Source organism: Xiphias gladius, chromosome 9 (genome assembly GCF_016859285.1).
Source record: "Xiphias gladius isolate SHS-SW01 ecotype Sanya breed wild chromosome 9, ASM1685928v1, whole genome shotgun sequence".
Classification (NCBI taxonomy): Eukaryota; Metazoa; Chordata; class Actinopteri; order Istiophoriformes; family Xiphiidae; genus Xiphias; species Xiphias gladius.
Genome location: NC_053408.1, coordinates 21,938,117 through 21,958,460, shown reverse-complemented (window position 1 = coordinate 21,958,460; position 20,344 = coordinate 21,938,117). Strand labels below are relative to the sequence as shown.

General features: G+C 40.1%; 1 protein-coding gene across 2 annotated transcripts in view; it reads left to right on the top strand.

Moving 5' to 3' along the window:
• The window catches only part of rbfox3a (RNA binding fox-1 homolog 3a), an 86,181-nt gene that overhangs the window by 53,036 nt on the left and 12,801 nt on the right, over positions 1-20,344 (top strand). For both annotated transcript variants that reach the window (XM_040134843.1, XM_040134842.1), the window contains exons 4-7: positions 4,357-4,449; positions 8,243-8,303; positions 9,836-9,889; positions 17,347-17,479. In XM_040134843.1, coding sequence (XP_039990777.1) covers positions 4,357-4,449; positions 8,243-8,303; positions 9,836-9,889; positions 17,347-17,479 — 341 coding nt within the window. The remainder of the gene's footprint in view (positions 1-4,356; positions 4,450-8,242; positions 8,304-9,835; positions 9,890-17,346; positions 17,480-20,344) is intronic.

Sequence of the window (20,344 nt, the reverse complement as noted above, 5' to 3'; positions counted from 1 at the left end):
AGCAGCTCTTTGTAAATTCAAATTTAGCGTAGTTGTAATGGTGTGTACATATATATATATATATATATATATATATATATATATATATATATATTCATTTTTCTTAAATTTCAAGTTTATCTTTTACTTTGTTATTAATATTTAACAAATCATTACTTTGAAACTAGATCTAGCTAATAAAAACTATATAAACTTTGTAATGGATTTACAAATAGTTGGTGACCCATCCTTGCAGGTACCTTTTCATGTGGAAAGAGCACCATAGATAGCCACCATAACTGAGCAGACAGCAAGTGTGCCCCCATCAGAAACCAAGGCTTCATAAAAAGAATATTCGGGATGTCATGGTACTGCTCAAACTGTTTCACTGACGGGTGATCTCCAGTGATATGGGGCAAAAACATCATGGTAAAAGCCTACGGATAGTATTTAGCCCTGCAGACAAATAAAAGGAATAGCAGATTACACTTGCAAAATGATTTTTTTCTCTCTACCTATTACAATATGCCTATTGCCAAAGCCTTATAAGAAATTTACTCATCAATTTTAAATCACTCCTTCCCCATGATACAGACAGGAGGCAAATGAAAGAAAAAAAATCTAAATAAAGAAGTGAAAAAATTATGGATGTGAGGCTTCCACGTAGAGAGAAAGGGTCCCTTGTATGAATGTTTTGATGATGATGACAATGATGTGAATCATATGCTATGGCCTTCAGAATGCAGTCCCACTGAACACCTATGGGAGAGTTTGGAGCAACATATTAAACAGTGCTCTCCATCACCATCATCAAAACACACGAGGGAGTATCTTTTGGAAGAATTCTGTTCATCCACACACTTGGAGAATCTATTATATGGACCACTGAAGCTGTTGTGGAGGCTTAGCATACTTGACAACAGCTTACTAGGAAACTTCCGGACAGTTTTTCATTTTGATTTATCACCAATCTATGTAACATACGCTAATATTTTTCATCTTAATGGCTTACAGTATCTTCATGCTAGAACCCAGGAAATAACAACAAAGTGGTTAGTGGTTACTGGTTATTTAACTGCAAAAAGCATAAACGAACATTTTTGGTTGTCAGGTTCATAGAATAACCAGCTTTTGATTTAGCATGATCATTCAAAGGTCACACAGAAGACATGTAGTTACCAAGATAGCAGTCAGCACCCTGTCCTGGAAACCCACCGACTGTTTCTTTCCATAAGCACACTTTCTCCTTTGACACATCTTACATTCATTGCTTGTCTGGTCACATCCCATTCCTTAGAACACCTTAGAACAGAATTATTTACACATGAAAAGAGAGCAGACCATCTGCATTAGGGTGACGAGCAGTGAACGTACCCATACGTGGCAACAGAATGTCGGAGGGAAGAATGTGGCTCCCATCGGACAATGTAAAATGTATTTTAATCTAATTCCCCTCTCAAGGGCGGGCCTATGTGTTAAGAATGGGAAAGTGGTATCAGACTTTTGGACCCCACTGTATAGACATACAAGATCACGGCATCGGAAACACCATTTTGCACACATTATCTGGTGAAGTAATTACAGTGCAACGACTGGCCCCCGATACACGAGCTAAAAGGATTGGCTCTTTGTCCAACAGGTATGTCTGCCAGGCATATCAAATGGAGTTCATTCTTTGCCTCCACACCATAAACTCAACAGAGGCAAAGCAGACCAGGAGCAACAGTGTTTGTCTGGACAAGTCAAACGCCATTTCACGGCAAGCATTAGGTTCACGTTCCGGCTCCATCGCAGCTGCTGTCATTCTACCCAGGGCGTGTGTTTGTCCAACCTGTGAGGTGTGCATCTCACACCCAGCTCTTTTCCCTGCTCCACTATCTTTATTTCTTTTTTGATCGACTGACTATCTTAACACATATACAGCAAAACTAGTTCTTCTTGAGAGAGACAGTTAGAAGAAATAAACAGTGAGAAGGCGAGAGGGAGACAATGTTGTTCTTATTGCCTATACTGTGATTATTAATACAGCAAAACTCATGATACAGTGGATCTCATTCACATATTTTTCTCTTTCTGTTGCTAGATGTCGGAATCAGTATGAGATATGATCATGGCACATAAATAAACTACTATGTTAACCAGCAGTCACACTACCAACGAGGTGGTGTGATAATATTGGTCAATGACAGCAGCTGTGCCGTGAGATTAGCTATACTGACATTCACAATGAGTGATGACAGAGAATTTTGGAGGCACAATGGGTTGTCATATTCAAGTACAGCCACAAAGCATCTTAACAAGCTGCAAACACGTATTCAAAACAGACACTCCAGTCCTGAAACAGATACAAGTTTCATGAGTGAGTAGAAGTGCAGCCAGAACACAACAAAGGTGGATCCTGTGGACACAGGGAGGAACTAAATGATAATATTTAGAGCAGGTTATGTAGATATAAAGTGGACAAATAATTACACCAGATCACTGGGAACTGGTTCTTTAACAAGTTCCAGGGTTCACCGGAATCCAACCCAATGAGACAGTGTACAGGGGGCAATGTGACCAGACTGTAGAAAACGACAGTTCAGTCTGAGGTCCCTAGTTTTGTGGTGCAAGACTGAAAAAGGAAAGCTAAGGTGGAGAACTTTACTGAAATCCATCAGCTGCCAAACAAACAAATCCCATTTAGTCGAAAACATCAAAGGAGGAACGCTCCGTCCATCACCTGGAAACTAGGAAATTTACATATCACTACACTGTCAAATTTTGTTTCCTTACGTGGCTTATCTAACCAGTTTCATTTCCATGTGCATACAAATCATATTTCTCTGTCATGGAAGCAGCAGGGGATGTCATATGGTTGAACAGGACTGCATGAAAGAAGAAAGCATTGTGTGGTTAGAAAATGCTATCAACAAGTACTGAAAAGAAATCAGGGGCACATGTGTACTTTATTTATTTTAGGCATTATAGAACATTCCTACAATATCCGCACAGGGACTTAGAACGTATCTGAGAAGGCTTAGCGACTCTACAGTGAGCTTCACGTGTTCTACATTCTTTTTGATGTTTCTAACTTTAACATGATATCACAAGTTATTTTTATGGTATTTCACTGTCATATACCTTGTGACTAGTATAGCATTGTCATCAGTGAGCACCACTGCTGTGAAACCAGAGGCCTACGTGACTTTTGTAACCATCATCTTTCCATCAGAAGAGCTACACTTCCACTTTGGCCTCAGCTCTCAGCCTCAGCAGATGCCACCTTAATGGGCCACAGTGACGGGGGTCATAGTGAAGCTGTCATGGCTGAGACCAGTCTCTGAACAACTGTTACCATGGTTGTGGTGCTAGACAAGAGGGATTCAGATACAAGTGTATATTGGCAACACAGAAACATATATCTCTTCTCTAGTGTAATTGTTTTATATTCAGTCATTATTTGCACAAATACAATCTGTCAATACACCTTTTAAATCGATTAATTTGTAATTGATAGATGTGTAGCAACTGCCAAGCCTCTATAAAAATATAACATTTTCAGCTCTTCCTTTCTGCCTGCTTTAAGCTCATTGACATAGATAGACCAGGCTTTGCAGTTCAGGGTTTGAAAGCATGTTTTACCCACTCAAGGGCTGTATGAGTGAGCTGCATCTCCAGGCCCCAGTCTGAGACGCAGACTGGGTGTCACGAGCAAGCTTGTGTCCTGGAGCTCAGTGAGTCACGACTGACTGATCCTGTGGAGATTGTAATTGTATGGCACTCATCTGCTCTCCCACAGGGCCTCTGCACACCAGCAGAGCAACAGCAAACACACAAGCACTCTCTCACACACACACACACACACATATCCAACATATGCACATCCAAAACACCATTGTGTGTGTGGAGGCTTTCATTTCATCTGCTGATTTAGGTAGGTCCAGTTGTTTCTGTAACTGTAAGTGCAGCAGAGTCTGTGGTGCCAGAAGGAACAGAGAATAAAAAAGTATGTACACAGGAACACACACTGTGAAGAGGTGGTAATTTAAGATATATAATGTAATTTAATGTATAGTGGTGTCCAAAAGTCTGAGACCAGTCTCGGAGTTTTGGACCCTATTGTATATATAATCAGAGCTCTTGTCATGGTTTGATGTCCTGTGTTCCCAGCTTTCCCTACTGTAATTCCAGCTCTGTTTCTCATGTTTGTCTAACCAGCCTGACGCCTCTCTGGCTTCTGCTTCTAGATCTAGGCCTCCTCCTGACCTGCAGCTCTCTCATCTTTGCTTTGTGTCTTTTTCTTCTCTCTTCTTTTCACCGTTTGTTTCATCATTTCATTTCTGGACTTCTTTCCTTTGTCACTTAATTTTCAACCCCACTTCCTTGCCACTGCAGGGCTTTGGGTTTGTAACATTTGAAACGAGTGCAGATGCTGATCGTGCACGGGAGAAACTAAATGGTACAATCGTAGAAGGACGAAAAATCGAGGTGCCTTCCTTTTCCTGTCTCTCCTTACTTCCTGAACCCCCTCTTCTTCTTTTGCTCCCCTCCTCCTCCTCCTCCCTCTCTCTCTCTTTCCTTTCTCTGCCTGCCTGATGTTTCTGCAGTACTCCCTCCCTTCCTTCTCTTCCTACATCCGTTTCTTCTCTCCCACCTGCCTGCTGCACCTTGAACACTGCATGCCGAACCCTGATCCGTAAGTGTGTGTGACAAAGAGAAAGACAGATCAATGGTATGTGAGTGTGTTGCAGTGTTTTTGGCATAAATGTTGAACTCTGCCTTGCTTATGATGGGTTTTGTCATGTGTGTTTGTGTCTATGGCATGTGCATTGCAGTGCAGTGGTTTTTGATTTGAGTTAAACACCCCTTGTTTAAAATGAACTCCTTCCAAATGACAATCAGTGATCTGCCAGTTTGCCTTACACCTTGTGAAAATTTGTTGCCCTCAATCCTTAGCAGTGAGTGTCCCATTGTGATGTCACCATCCTGTTTCAGTCACTGTCCTGTTTTTTCCCGTCTCATTTTTTTCCATTTTAACTCATTAGGGTTCATCTATGGAAGAGTTTTTTAACTTGACAACTATTTACCTGGCATACCCATAAACTCATATGCAGCAACCCTCTCTCTTTGAAATTATCCTCATATATTACTGCTACTTTTTCCATTAACATTTCTGAAGAATCGTAAATGCTGCCTGCATTATGTTTCCTGGTCACGTTTGATTGGAGTCGGGGTGGATGGTGGGTGTACAAATCACAGGATTTTGACACCCGAAACCTGGGTTCTGTGTGTGGTTAGGTTTAGGCAGTCAAATCCGTTTAATTTAGGTTGAAGAAAGATTCATTGGTTTTGTTTAAATGTCAATAAAGTAAACACATTGTTTCTCAAACCTCAAGACATTTCTGACTTTTTCAGTATTTAACCCAGACTAGCATCTTTCTTAACCTTAAAGTGGCAATCTCGAAGATTTCAGTCCTGGTTGATTTGGCGACACCTGCATTTACTGGTGGTAACAGCAAATGCGGTTTAATACCACAGGTCACAGAATTCTGAAGTCAATAATAATTTGCGTTTTTCCATCATTCTGGGAGCAGCTGTGATCATATTTTATGCTGCACATGGCATGAGCCTGCGAACAGCAGGGCACAGTGAAGGGAGTTAGTTACCTCGCTGAGAAGTTGGAGGTGTGCAGCCTGTCACATGCAGCTCTTCATCTGACAGCTCACTGTGGCTGCTCTTCTTTTGTCCAAAAATGACCATTGTCTTGTTTTGTAGATACATTTTTGACGAACAATAGCAGTAAGTGCTGAGCTCACTGACAAACACATTGCATTTGCTGAGAAGACTTCATGATAATAGTCAACTTGTGTTTTGCCAATTAAATGCCTTTAATGTGAAGCTGCAGCAGTAGGAAATGTATGGTTTGCATTAAGAGTAACTTAATACAACATTTGCTGTACACATTTTGCAAATATATAAATATTGCAGTACATTCGTCAGTGGGGCATAGGTGCATTTGAGGATAGATTGGGACTTAACAGACATTTATTAAAATGAAAATCTAAGAGATTACCACTTTAACCAAGAGCTCTGACCTAAATAGAACAATGAAAAAGTTGAATGATGCTATTGTCACTAGTAGTGGATATTGTATTACAAGAGCAAATACTATCGGAAAACAATTTAAATACTCACATATTGACATTTTAGTGACTTGGCAAATATGTTGACTAACATTTGTTTCCTCATTATGTTAATAGAAAATGTAATCTGGGTGGTATTACTTTTCCTCCAAAAGATATTTGCTATTGCAAAATTAATCGTATGTTAATGTGATTTCTGAGAGACAGTTGCATGAAGGTTTAACTCTGTTTAGGGCCTGTGTAAAAATTATTTTGGACACTATTGTGAAGTTATTAACAAACAACAAATGTGTAAAATAAAGTGTGTGTTCGAAGCCTCACATTTGGGAGGCATAGCATTCGAATTAATGTAACGGTGGCTGCACATGAAGAATGCAGCCACGCAACATTTGGCAACTCTCACCGTATTTTGTGGCTTTGCAAATAGGCCCTTTGAACAAAGTCACTTTTCAGCCAAATGTAGCCCAATTTCAACCTCAGTCTTTTTTTTACCTGAGAATCACCAAAATCAGACTCACTGGGAAAGTGGGAAAGTCATGTGCAGTACAATGCTGACTAGCAAGGGGATTTCCAGCAGTGTGTGTATAAGAGCACACAAGATGGATATAGGTTGAACTACCACCATTTATGGATTATTCTGAGATATTACATTGTGAAATAAGAACACCTCCAAAACTTGACTTCAAGCATTTTCTATATCTTAAATTGAAATTGTTGAAATCTTGTGTAACATCCCAAACTGCAATGTCTGTGTGCATTCATTCCAGTTTTAAAATTGTTTTGCTTATTACCTGGAAGAGACTGTCCTCCCATAAAATAATGACCCCATTGGTTGTTTGGCCAAGCGGCCTATAATGACCCATAGTTATGTTTTACTGTTAAACGACATCCAGTGGTCATGTGTGACAGCATCAGTCTTTTCAGCAAATAACCCAAAACAAAATGTTTACGTTCAAGTGACAAAGCTGTCTAATGGCATTATTATTATATAGCAACAAGGTCCATGTACAGAGGAGGTCAGGGTGGATGGATGGATCAACAAAACATTGGACTTTAACACACGAGACCATTGTTCATTTCCAGTTTCCTGCAGACGGTTAATGTTTCTTTTAACCGTGATCAGAAATCGTTCTATTACCTTAACCATGTGGTTATTATTGTAACCATAATGATGAATGTCTTCTAAACTTAACAAAGTACTTATTTGAACTTAAACCTTGATCATTCCCTAAACCTAACCAGCTTGTTTTTGTGATTAACCAAACCTTTACCATAGCATTGTCACATCATTAAAAAAAAATAGTTACTTAATTTTCAACAGTAATTTTTAACAGTTTATTTGTGGCATATCTCCTGCCACTGTAGGGGTGCTATTTCAGGAAACGCTTCTATGGGTGGTATCAGAGGGCGAGGACAAATGACTAATATGGTCATTTAAGTTGGAGGACTTGTTCTTGAATGTTATGTTGTTGAACATTAGATCTTTGACCCACTGCATGTTGCTTCACTTGCTGAAATGATAAAATTCCAGCATGGCATGGATAGTGGTTATGATGTGGATCATCGACGCTATGCACAGTTGTTGCTCCTTTGTCTGTATATGTGTGTGTGTGTGTGTGTGTGTGTGTGTGTGTGTGTGTGTGTGTGTGTGTGTGTGTGTGCGCATGTGTGTGTGCGTGTGTATGTGTACTTGTACTTCTATCTTTGTGAGGACTAGTTTGAGTTATAGAAGTTTCAGGGTGAGGACATTTTGGGAAATTTAGGACATTTTGGCTTCAAAGGGCTGTTTAAGGATTAAGACTTGGTTTTAGGGTTCAGGTTGGAATCAGGTTTAGGTTAGGATTAGGGTAGCAATTGGGAATTGGGGTTGGGCATTTTGTTGTGATGGTTGAGGTTAGGGCAAGGGGCTAGGGTACGCATAATGTCAATGATTGTTCTCACAAAGATAGAATAAAAGTATGTGTGTGTGTGTGTGTGTGTGTGTGTGTGTGTGTGTGTGTGTGTGTGTGTGTGTGTGTGTGTGTGTGTGTGTGTGTGTGTGTGTGTGTGTGTGTGTGTGTGTGTGTGTGTGTGTGTGTGTGTGTGTGGCTGTGTGTTCATGTCTGCCCTCACATTAATCTCTGTCCATCTGCTGACAGGTCAACAATGCCACAGCCAGAGTAATGACCAACAAAAAGGTGGCAAACCCTTACACAAACGGTGAGACTTCTGCTTTATTTTCATATCTTCCAAGCTCCTTTGCATATCTTCTAATTGCTGCATTTCTTCAATTTCGTCCATTCTAATGCTTTCTTCTCGTAGTCTTTTTTCACCTGTCGTTCGAACTCTCTAGTTTTCTTGCCAATCACTTCATTCACTGCCAGTATCAGACCTGACTACATTACGGAGCAACAGATCTTATCTATATATTTGTGAGAAGAAACAATTAACTATGATCCAATTCTAGCCATTGAGCTTGCACTCTGAATTGAAAGGAAACCAAAAGCTGCAAATGGAAGCCAGGCACCAGATTCTGTCTTCACACAAAAAGAGTTGTTCACATTTGATTAATGAAATCAATATTTATCAGAGAGGCAGGTGAAGTGGTTTGAAATATCTCGCAGAAAGCGAAGTGAAATCTTTTCCTGCTAGAATAAGGGGAAAGGGGGTAGCAGAGAAAGAGAAAGATTGGAGATGGACAAGGGAATTTAAAGCAGGGGGAAGATGAGTATTTGGTAGATGGACGAGAGAGTGAATGGGTAAATAAAAAGAGCCAATAAAAAGCGCCAGGAGTCATTTGTAAAGAGGGAGAGAAGGGCCTTGGATGGAATGGAAGAGTGATGGAAGGAGAGGAAAAGAATGATGGAGACATTGAAAAGTAAAAGAAGGAAAGAGGAGGAGGGGATGGATGAAAAAGGGAGGGAATTAAATGGCCAGGCACATACACACACACACACACACACCATGTTTGAAGGTGCAGAGAGAGAGAGAATCAGCCCTGAAGGGTTTTCCAGCCCTGAAGGGTATTCCATTCGTCACTGTCCTCAGGCTCCAAACCTGCAATTACACAAATACACACACACACACCGATGTATGGAAGAGGAAGAAGAAAAAGAAGAAGAAGAAGAAGAGTCCCCAGTTGGTTCCAAATTTGTAAAAGTTTACTGGTAAAAGAATGTGACACAATATTTAAAGATTCAAGAGAGCACTATTGTCATTGTCTCAAATATTAATTGAGTATATGTGTGATTTTTTTTTTTTTTTTAATGAATATCTATCAGAAAGGACACAGTTGTATCCAACAGTCAATGCAATTCCTAAATGTTAAATGCAACTGTGAGGCATGTTGTATGGAAACACACATGATATAAATATCAGCCAGAAAAGTTATTTCCAAAATTCTACAAAGCAACAACCTCAAATTTAGCATGTTGATGCAACATATTGAAGACATACAGTATAACTCCCTATTGGATGGACAAATATATTGGTAAAGTCTGGTATTCTTGGAAGAGATAACAGTATAGTAATTCTGTAGTGAAGGTTTGTTTTGGAACGCCAGACAGATAGATGTCTGAAACGCTAACATCCACCCTGTTGTGTGTTTGTGTATGTGTGTGTGTGTGTGTGTGTGTGTGTGTGTGTGTGTGTGTGTGTGTGTGTGTGTGTGTGTGTGTGTGTGTGTGTGTGTGTGTGTGTGTGTGTGTGTGTGTGTCTGTGTTTGTGTGTTTGTGTGCGTGTCTCCTGTGCAGGCTGGAAGCTGAATCCAGTGGTTGGAGCGGTATATGGTCCTGAATTTTATGCAGGTAAAGAATCACACAGTTCTTACAAGAAAAATGCATTGGAGAACATATACTGTAACGTAGAATCTTTACTGCTCAGTCTTTATATCCACACTTCTTTTCTCACGTTTATTTCCTTCCTCTTTCTTCCTTCTTCCACATGATGTGGGAAAGACATGTGTGAGCATCCACTTTGTACAATAGATCAACTCTGAAACAGATTACAGATTTACGTTTCGGCATGTGCACACAATAAAAAATTGTTACTTAGAAAAAAAATGAGGCAACAATTTCCAAGCAGTTTTTGTAAATTAGGTGAATGTCTTGGTATCTTGAATTGGGAAAACTCAATAATATATTTATTTGTATTTATTTATTTATTGCTGTAATGTCTTTCTTTATTTTTTCTCTTCCTTCCTTCCTTCCTTAGTTCCTTTCCTTCTTTCTCTCCTCTACCACAATCTGCCACATTCCCAAACAACATATTAACGTATAAGTACAGTTCTTTTGATTGTGGCATTGTGTCACTTATAGCTCACTTATAATGAGAAATGTCAGTCTCTCTTAATTTGGCTTTGAAAGCTTCAGAGAAATCGATCAAAATTTTAGCCTCTAACAGGCAGAGGTGTTGGACTTTCAGTGCTTCTATAAATATTTAGCTTCACATTACGGCAGTATTTACCTAAACTGTCAAAAATTACTTTCACAAATGGGACATGTGGTAGATTAATTTTGAGTTTTTACTAGTTTCATGATAGAAACGAATGAACAGTGAACACAGCAATGAATTTAGAAGAAATTAAATAGGAATATTTTCAACAATATTAGTTCTAAGGTTGTTTTTTTATCATATTTATTTGTCTTATGCTGATTTTTGCTTGTCAACATTTTTGTAGGTCAACACTGACATTTTTGCACTGGTAAAATGATGGAAAATTAGCAGAACTAGTAAAGAATATTTCAACAAATCAAAAGATGCATGAAAGGAACTCATTCCAAAGGTTGAATTTTTTTAGCAACTACCAACAATTTCCTACATTTTTATTATTCCAAGAGGCCTTTTTAATTAAATGACTTAACTTTTTAGTGAGCTGTCAGTGTTTGGCTATGTAACTAATATTTCCTCATTGCCTTCTCTTGACTGGAGCTCCAAAACTGACTTTCCTTTAAAAATATTCCAAGTTCAGCAAAGAATACTTTCTTTTATAGTCTAATATTTGCCAGACACACACAAGACATGTCTTAAAGCTCAAATCTTAAGGAGCGATTTCATTGACAGTCACAGTATTGAATATAAGAATAGTGAAATGAACCGTAGCTAAAGGCTGAGCTATTATAATAGCTATATTATAGTTCTGATTTTTGAAAACTAAACCCTAACCTTAACCCTTATTCGTTTATCATACCTGTCGATATCACATCCATCTTTTTGTCTATTGTTTTTTAAATATGTCTTATCAAATAACATTTTAGGCATCTATAGTGACTTAGAGTTACTGAGCAGGTTACGCTTAGTATTTTTCCATGGCTGGACACAGCTGTAACAATATTGTAACAAGTTAGCAAGCGCTGCTTGTCATATGGATAGAATTATTGGAAAACACACACAGCATAAAACGCAGTGGTCTTCAATGCAAAGCGAAAGTTTGCCAAGCCTACACCATATGCCTGCCTTTCTCCCAGGGGGAGGGAGAGATGGATGGAGGGATAGAATCTGGATTTTTATTTTTGTTCATACCTTCCTCTTCTCATTATATGAATCTTTCTCGTGGCTAAGGTCTACTGGCATTCCTTCACAGTGCAGTTTATAGCCACGCCTCCACTTTGCACTTTGCGCTTCCTGCCTTCTTCCATGTGTTCCCAATTCTCTCCCTCCTTTCATCTCTCTCTGCACTCCTCTCACCTCCATCCTGTGAAAAATGACAAATTCCCACCTGTAAGCAAAAGTGCATGGGATTAACATTCCCTCTACAATAATACTGACTGCATTGAATCTATTTTGGAGAGGTAGTAAAGCAGGATATAAAGTGGGATGTAAGGACGATTAATCACCCTTTATCAGATAGCTTTTCCAAGCACCCATCAGCTGAATCGCCCTCCATAAATCCTAGCTGGGTGACAGCACACTCCGTCTCCATTGCTGGGCTCAGCTACAAGTTTATTGTGCGCACATCCCGTTCAGATGTGTGACGGATGACCTCAACATCTGTCATGGGTGTGTATGCATGACCTCCAGAAAAGTATACAGTACATGAATATGTTGCTTTTGCATTAACATCAATTTAAAATGACAAATGGGAACTGATCAGAAAACAAGGAGGCTTATTATTAGCATACAATGGACTAAAAACATGGGGAATTAGAAATAGAGGTCTGTCTCTAATAACAGCCTTCTTTAAATAAAGGCCCATCTAAATAAGTGTTCCATCATTATACAACCAGACATCGACATACACACTCACCCAAAAACATAATATGATGTGCTGAAGCTTGGTAGGGTAAACTCTGATGAGTCCAAAATTCCACTAATGTTTTTTGATCAGAGTTTGCAGTATAGCCTTGGCCTACATGGAGTGTGTGCATCACAGACAAGAAAGAAGTTGGTGTGTGTGTGTGTGTGTGTGTGTGTGTGTGTGTGTGTGTGTGTGTGTGTGTGTGTGTGTGTGCGTGTGTGCGCTTGTGTGTGTGTGTGTGTGTGTGTGTGTGTGTGTGTGTGTGTGTGTACTTTTACATGTGTGCAAATGTGTGGCGACTGGGTAAAACAGACTGCATGGGCTTGAAGGACAATGAGGGAAATGTAATACTGATTGATTGACTGTGTCCTAGACTGGGTATATGCAAAGCAGGACAAAAGTGTGTGTGTGTGTGTGTGTGTGTGTGTGTGTGTGTGTGTGTGTGTGTGTGTGTGTGTGTGTGTGTGTGTGTGTGTGTGTGTGTGTGTGTGTGTGTGTGTGCGCGCGTGCGTGCGTGTGTGTGTGTGTATGCATCTCATGGGAGTTGGTGTATGCAGAGTTTGGCAGCCGCTCTCCAGAACACAACAAATAAGATTAAAATGCAAAATGCAGGCAGGAAAGTAACAAGGCAAGTGGCTTGGGCCTTTTTAACATATGCTGAAAAATTTGCAGTTGGAAGGGTGATATTAGATCAACCCTGGCCTTTGTGATATTGGTGCCCCATCATTGGTCCAAGGCCAGCCTACATCACCTTTAGCTATTGACTCCACCTTTTCTTACTGAACCAATCTGGGGTTTTCAAAAAGCAAGAAGTGATCTATTATGAGGTTCACAGACAGTCATATTACTTTAGCCATGCTGCTCAACATTATGAGCCATCATTTGTATTATGACTGTAACATAAGATAAGGCTTTATTGATCACCAGGGGAAAATGCACAAACAACATGATGCATGTGTGTATGCAGTTAAACAGTGAAATCTAAAAGTGTTTAAAAGCAAATGCGATTTTTCATGCATTCAAGATTCAGTACCTTTCATTCTGGAAAAAAAGAAAAGAAAATACAATCATTTCAGAAACACTGATAAGACAATTTTAGAAATCTAAATGATGATATACAGTATACTGTATTGATACTTGAACGGAATCTTTCTTCCAGACAGTCTCAATAGCATCGATCAATTCTGCAACAAATATTGTATTTAATTGTAATCAATTAAATACATCCTATCAATCATATGAGATCGATCACACCAATATGCTATTTGGAATAAAACATAGGGGTAGTTTCGGGTATGGACAGTAGGGACCTGACCCTACGAATATCATGGTGTTGCTGAATTTTCCCGACCAATCTTTTTACCCCTCTCAAACAATCTTGCCACTTCAACTCCCCTTTGTTTTACCGGTAAGATCTACGCAGCAACTATGAGTTGCCGGGTTTTTATTTTCCTCAAAATGCTGGTGATATAATAAAGAGTGAACAGGATTGGATATGGGGGGTACTCGACTATGATCTGGCAACCCTCAACTTCGAACTGCATTGCGCATTGTTGACCGGCTGCAGCCCGGCGGTATCAGTGGCGGGGTTTGTGATAAGCGGGGGTAAAATCTGAAAATGAGTATTTATATTCTAAAGATTTCATATGTCACAGAAAAATGACATGAGTTGATGTTATATTTAAATTTCCATGGTCTCTTATAGTAGCCTTCTTTAAGGCCATTATTGGCCCACAAATTAGCAGGTGATTTGTGGGCCAAAAGTGCCTCCCAAAACAAATTAAGACATCAGGCCAGAAGTGTAAGTAACGGCTCAACCTCACTTAGCTAGGCCTACTGTGTTGACTAGCTAAGAGTAGAGGCAGGAACAGCAGAGGGGGAAGAATTTCCATCACCCCACAGAGAGACAGATGGTTGGAGGGGACGAGAGAGGGAGCATTTCGGTCTCTGAACACTTGCGGTGGAGCCTGTTGTGCTTTGCCGCTGCAGACAGTAGGTGCAGTCATCCATATCCATAGGCCTCTCTGGGGTCTGGAAGTGCTTGGGAATGACACAGTATATTTGGAGTTTAACACGGCTCCTTTTAGGGCTTTCGTCTGTACCTGTTAGAGTTTAAAGCCCACACATCGTCTGTGTAAAAGGTTTTTATGCTATACTCTTATAAATTGTCTATTCTTTCTGCGTAAAATGATTGAGCTTTGCCGTAGCAGCTAGCTAGGTATCAGACAAGTATATTGACAGGCAACTTATGCTAGCTGATTAAACATAGTAGGGCGGCCCCTGTTAAACTCTAAGCATTTATATCAATATTTTATACAGTTATAGTAAAGAAGCAGAAACTGCAGTGCTGATTACTTGTTGCGGGTACACAAAATGTGAACTTTATATTACTCTGACATGGAGGGATTAGAGGACAGTCATTTGTGTTACTATAGACACTATAGACACAACTATTTTCACATGTTGGTGGAAAGGTTAACTAAAGTTAAAGGTTCGATTTTGTTAAATGCACCATATATGTAAATAACCTTTAATCAGTTTTACAGAACCAATTTCAGCTCATTCACACAAACAATTTAGTTTTAAACAGCACAAAAAACTCTGAAGACTTTTGATTTCATAATCTATCAAAGTAATGAATTATACCTCTTCATAGTGAACAGGAATCGTTACATGTTGAGCAATTGCAACAGAATACTAATATCAGGCTATTTCATTTTGAAAAAAGTTCATGTCTCCATACAGAAGACCATGTGGCTTTCCATTCTCTGGTTCTCTCATTTTGGCACCTCTCCCTCTAAAACAACATTTTTAATTAATATCAAACATTCTCTGCATTATACTGTAGGAAATTTAAAAACAATACCTACCTTTAAATTTAACATGCTTGTAAACAGGCAGTACTGTTTGTACTAAATGGCAAGTCAGTCAAGAATCAATGGGTGAAACTTTTGTGAATATGTATTCTGGAGAGATGTCAAAGACTTTATTAAGGGTTATGTGTTTTTGAACTCTAAAGATCCCCAAAAAACCATACTGCCTCTATATTAATTACTTGATTTAAATGAAATTTGACCAATTTGAGGCCAATACACTTATAAAAACGTCAGTATTGCCCCACCAGAACTACTTTCCTGACAGTGTGAAGAAGGTTTTGAAGTAGCATTTAGACCTTCATGTTGGGAAATAACATTCAAAGGCAATGTAATGGAACAGTTAATGGAATAAATGACTAACAATCCACCCTGAAAACTTTATTTTTGGTGTCTGATCATTTTTTTTTAGTGGATGTGGAACTGGGACTCATGGCCTCACTGTTAATAATTAAAACCACGCATATGTATTATTTATTTGCATGTTTTCTTTCCAACTTTGCTGCACTTTTGATATACTGTGCAAATCATAATAAAGACAGACGAGACATATATACACAGAATTCAGACAGCTGATTTTTGGCCTTGCTCCCGTGCTGGCTGTAGGTTAAACAGGCACCTTCAGCTAAACCAGTTCAAATTAGAGATTTATATTTTTCCCAAAAATGAGACACTTTATGTCTCAGGAGCAGAAGAACTCCATTCTGGGAATCCCGGGACACTGACTTGTTTTTAAGGTATAACTTCAGCTACCGTCAAAATGTATTGGTCACATTTCAAACAACACTAAATGCTGCAAGGAGAAAAATGCATAAACCTATACATTCCCAAGCTTTAGTATATTTGGTGGTATTAATAATTATTAAGGCAAAAGAATGCAATTTCTGTTAATAGCCATTAGAATAAACATAACATAAACTTTGCTATAGCTGTGACGAGGAATATGAAATGCTAAGTTCATTGGTTCTCTCTGCTGAGAACATCCTCAGGGAAGTGATACTTGACAATTTTTCATTGTAAAAAAAAAAAAATAAAATTCGTTAAAGTAAGTAATCTTGCCTTTTGCAAAATCTATTAAGCTGAGATAGTTTCCTTATTCTGTTAGCATTCTAACCATGCAGATTCACACTCATTAATCTTTAGTTCTGTGTAGAAGTGCACTTATCAATAGTAAGAGAAAAGCGTGCACCAAACTTCACCAAGTCTTGTTACTGAATGGTGTATACACCATTCAGGCAAAACATTAAGATGGTGTATATACCTTATATATTCACCATTCAGCTAAAACATTAAAATCAGTAACTAGTGTATAATATATACAGTCCTGGTCAAAGTTGTTGGCACCCCTCAATTTCATGTACATAACTCAGAATATCTTTAGAAATGAATGCAAATGAACCAATTTTGTATAACCACAATATTTTAAAAAAATGTCAAAGGTTACTGAACAAAAGAAAAGAAAAACTAGCGTAATGAAAAAATGCAACCACAAAATGTACCCTGGATGCAATTATTGGCACTCTTCACTAATATTTGGATGCAGAACCATTGACAACAATGGAGGCATCTAAAAATCTCTTGTAGACATCTAGAAGCTTCTTGGTAGTTCTGACAAACTTCCATTGCTATGCATTCATGCTCTTTTAAGTTTGCAGGAGTCTTTTTTGCAATGGCAGATATCAGCTCTTCTTCAAAGGTTTTCAATGGGGTTTAGGTCAGGATTCTGGTCAGTTTTAAAAAGTCCATCTTTTCCCTTTCAACCATTCTTTTGTGCTGCTGGATGTGTGCTTTGGGTCATTATCCTGCTGAAAGACCCAAGACCTTCACCTAAAACCTTTCTGACACTGGGTAACTGATGTATCACATTCCTCTGTTCCTCTGAGCTCCATTGTTGTCCACACCGTTGCACCAGTTGACATGCTCCATATATGTATTAACTCACACCTGAAAGTAGTCCCAGACAAACACACTATTTCCTGGTCTTTTCAGGAGTTTTCTTGATAGTAAGAAAACTATAGCTCAACAGCAGCCATTTCCTTTAAATTTCAGAATTTCAGAGTTATTTAATGCAAAGAAAAATATAAAACTTAGCGTAACATATTTTGCTTCATCCCACCTCTGTGTGTGGTTGTGTGTCTGGATTTCTCTCTTTCAGTGACAGGCTTTCCATACCCCAGTACAGGAGCAGCCACAGCCTATAGAGGGGCCCATCTTAGAGGGAGAGGTCGGGCCGTCTACAACATGTTCCGTGCTGCACCTCCTCCTCCACCTATCCCTGCCTATGGAGCGTGAGTGCCTGCTAACACACACAACATGCACACATCCAATTGACAAAAACACACATAATCAAATGAACACTGTATGACAGGTCTCCAAGACTGAAAACACACGACTGCACAAATTTAATTCGCAGTTTTACTCAAACACAGAACCTAACACACACAATACACACTGACAAACAAATATATACATACTCACACGTACACACACATGCAGTTATAGAAGAATAGTGAGTGAAAACAAAGGGGCCGCCTTCTAATAGAGCGGAAAATTGCTCTTTGATTCCAGAATGGCCAAATTTGTCTCTCTTTTTTCTAATGTGTCATTCTTTATTCAGCTGTGAATGGACTGCTATCACATGCCCTGCACACTCCAATGGGCACGCTTCAGAGAGAGTGAGAGACCTTGTGAACATGAAGGGGGACACATGGAGAGAGAGAGCGAGAAAGAGAATACATGTCTAAGAGAGTGTGTTAGGGTTGAAAAAATAAATGAGAAGAAGAGAAATGCAGATGGATACAGAGAGCAAAAGCAGGAGGCTGAGAAAAAGAATAATGTCTGACTGGTAGTTGGTCATTAGTCATTTACCGTATGGTGGTAATATAAATTCATTTTCTTCGATTAAGCTTTTAACAGTTAGTTTATAGTTTAAAAGTAAAGAAACGAAAACCACTTGTAAGGGTAAGTAATGTCCACCACCTGGCAAATGGACACAAAGGAGGACAGATCGGACCTTCATCCAGGTCTGGTTGGACAGAGGGAGCTCTGACCTCTTTGTCCTGGTTAGAAAAGTGGTAAAGCTGGCAGCCATAAGTGGAAGGAAAACTGGCCAATGGAGGAGTATTATGCATATATTCCGTCCAGAGGAAACAGATATTAGAGGGACAGTTGCTAGCAGGGTGATTGGAGTGGGAAGATTTTACCTGCTGCTTGACTCCCCAGGTGACCACTCCAATGCAAGGTGAAGGGATGATTTTCTCTGGTTCTCCTGGGGCATCTTCAGACTAAAACTGGTGGGAGAGGGAATCGGGCTTGAAATGTATAAAAGCGTGGTTATAGGAGAGCGTAAAGTTAAACCGGTTGAAGAAATAAGCCTATCTAGTCTCAGTTGAGATGCTTGGCAGTGCAGATGTACTCCCACATTTTTGTGATTGGTCCAGATTGTGATTGGGCTGCTCAGCCCTCTCCAACCAGTGGTTCTACTCCTCTAAGGGGGTACCTGTTCTTGACAGTGATGCGGTTCAGGGTCACTAGCCCTAGCCAGGGAGGAAGACAAACCGGTGATGCCACCTCCCAAGGCCTCACTGATCTACAGTACTTTTCCATGGTTTTGATTTCAGGGGCAGACAGGGAGTAGAGGTGGTCCTTGAGCAGACAAGTACTAGAAAAAAGCCTTGTTGAACACCTACTTAAAGTCTAGATACTCAGAAGGGACATAGGACAGGTCAGGAATCTGAGTTACTGGGGGAGGAAGACATGGCAGATTTAAGACAAACAGCATGACAGTGTTGGCTCCATCTCAGAATAGCCCCTGTGGCCCAGTCCACATGTGGGTTATACCTACACAGCCAAGGATAACCCAGGATGAGAGAGACCTGAGATGAGTCAGTGACATGTTTACCTGACACGCTCAGTTGCAGCAGAGCTATGTGGTGGGTTATGGAGCAGAGGAGATGTCTGTCAAGGGCACCGGTTTCCACCGGTTCTGGCAGTGGCTACAAATCCAACCAACAACTCGACGGTTAGCCCACGACTAACCCCCAACTGGACAGTTAGCCCACACTTCTGCTCCGGGGTGAGCATAGTGAACATGGTGGAGCAGGAGAGGCATGTGGATGACTGGGTGCTGGTAGGTTGCGCTCTCTCTCTCTGCTGCTCGTGGAGGCAGCAGTCAATGTGAATGATAAGAGAAATCAAATCATAAAGCTCTAAGGGTTAGTCTCGCACCATCAGTTCATCTTTGATATACTCAGAGGTTCCACGATAATAAGCATAATACAGAGAATCTTTGTTCCACTTACTCTGCTGCCACTGCCTTGACCTCAATGCAGCAGTCTGCCACTCATCTGCCTCCCTGAGAGAGATTCAGCCCTGTCGACACTTCTCTTATGGGAGGTGTTTGATCAAAGACTTTCTTTAACTCATCATGAATGACTTGACAGAAGAGGAAATCGAAGGTTGTCTCTCCCATTCCACAGTTCCCTAGAGGTTACATATGCCTGTGAGCAAGGAGATGATGTAAGGGAGTCCGGCCCGTTCCCTGGCGTAGCATTCTGGAGGCAACAGGAGAGATTTGGAGATGGGGCCCACAATAAACAGTTGCAATGGGTGGAGATGCTGCAGGAGAAGGCTGGGACTGGAGGTGGAGCTGCTTACACCGCTCATTAATGGTTCCAAGGATGTGCTCATGTTGGGCAGAGACCTCCAGAAGACCTCTCACGCTAACGCTGTCAGCCTGAGCAGCAGGCTCCTGAGTCGGCTGAGTCATGGCTTTGTGTAGACACAACTACCTGACTCAGAGCTACCAATTAAAAGTTCAAACAGTTCACCTTTATTAAAGTTAATACAGGCAAAAGTAATGGCAAAATCGCAAGAGAAATGGCAAGGTGCAAAGTCAGCAGACTGGCAGTGGTCGGCAATGGGCAGGTGACACCAGGCGATTCAAGGCAGAAGTAGCAGGCAAATGCAAATATCCAAAAACAGGCAGGAGGTCAAAAATTGGCAGGCAGGAAATAAAACAAGAACAAAGGCTTGAAAGCTATGGCTGGGATGGCACAATAGACAATCTGGCAGAGGGCAAGTGGAGATGGAACAGTATATACTGTTAGGAATGTAAGTATTTAGACAAAGACACTGTTTTCAGAAGTTTGACT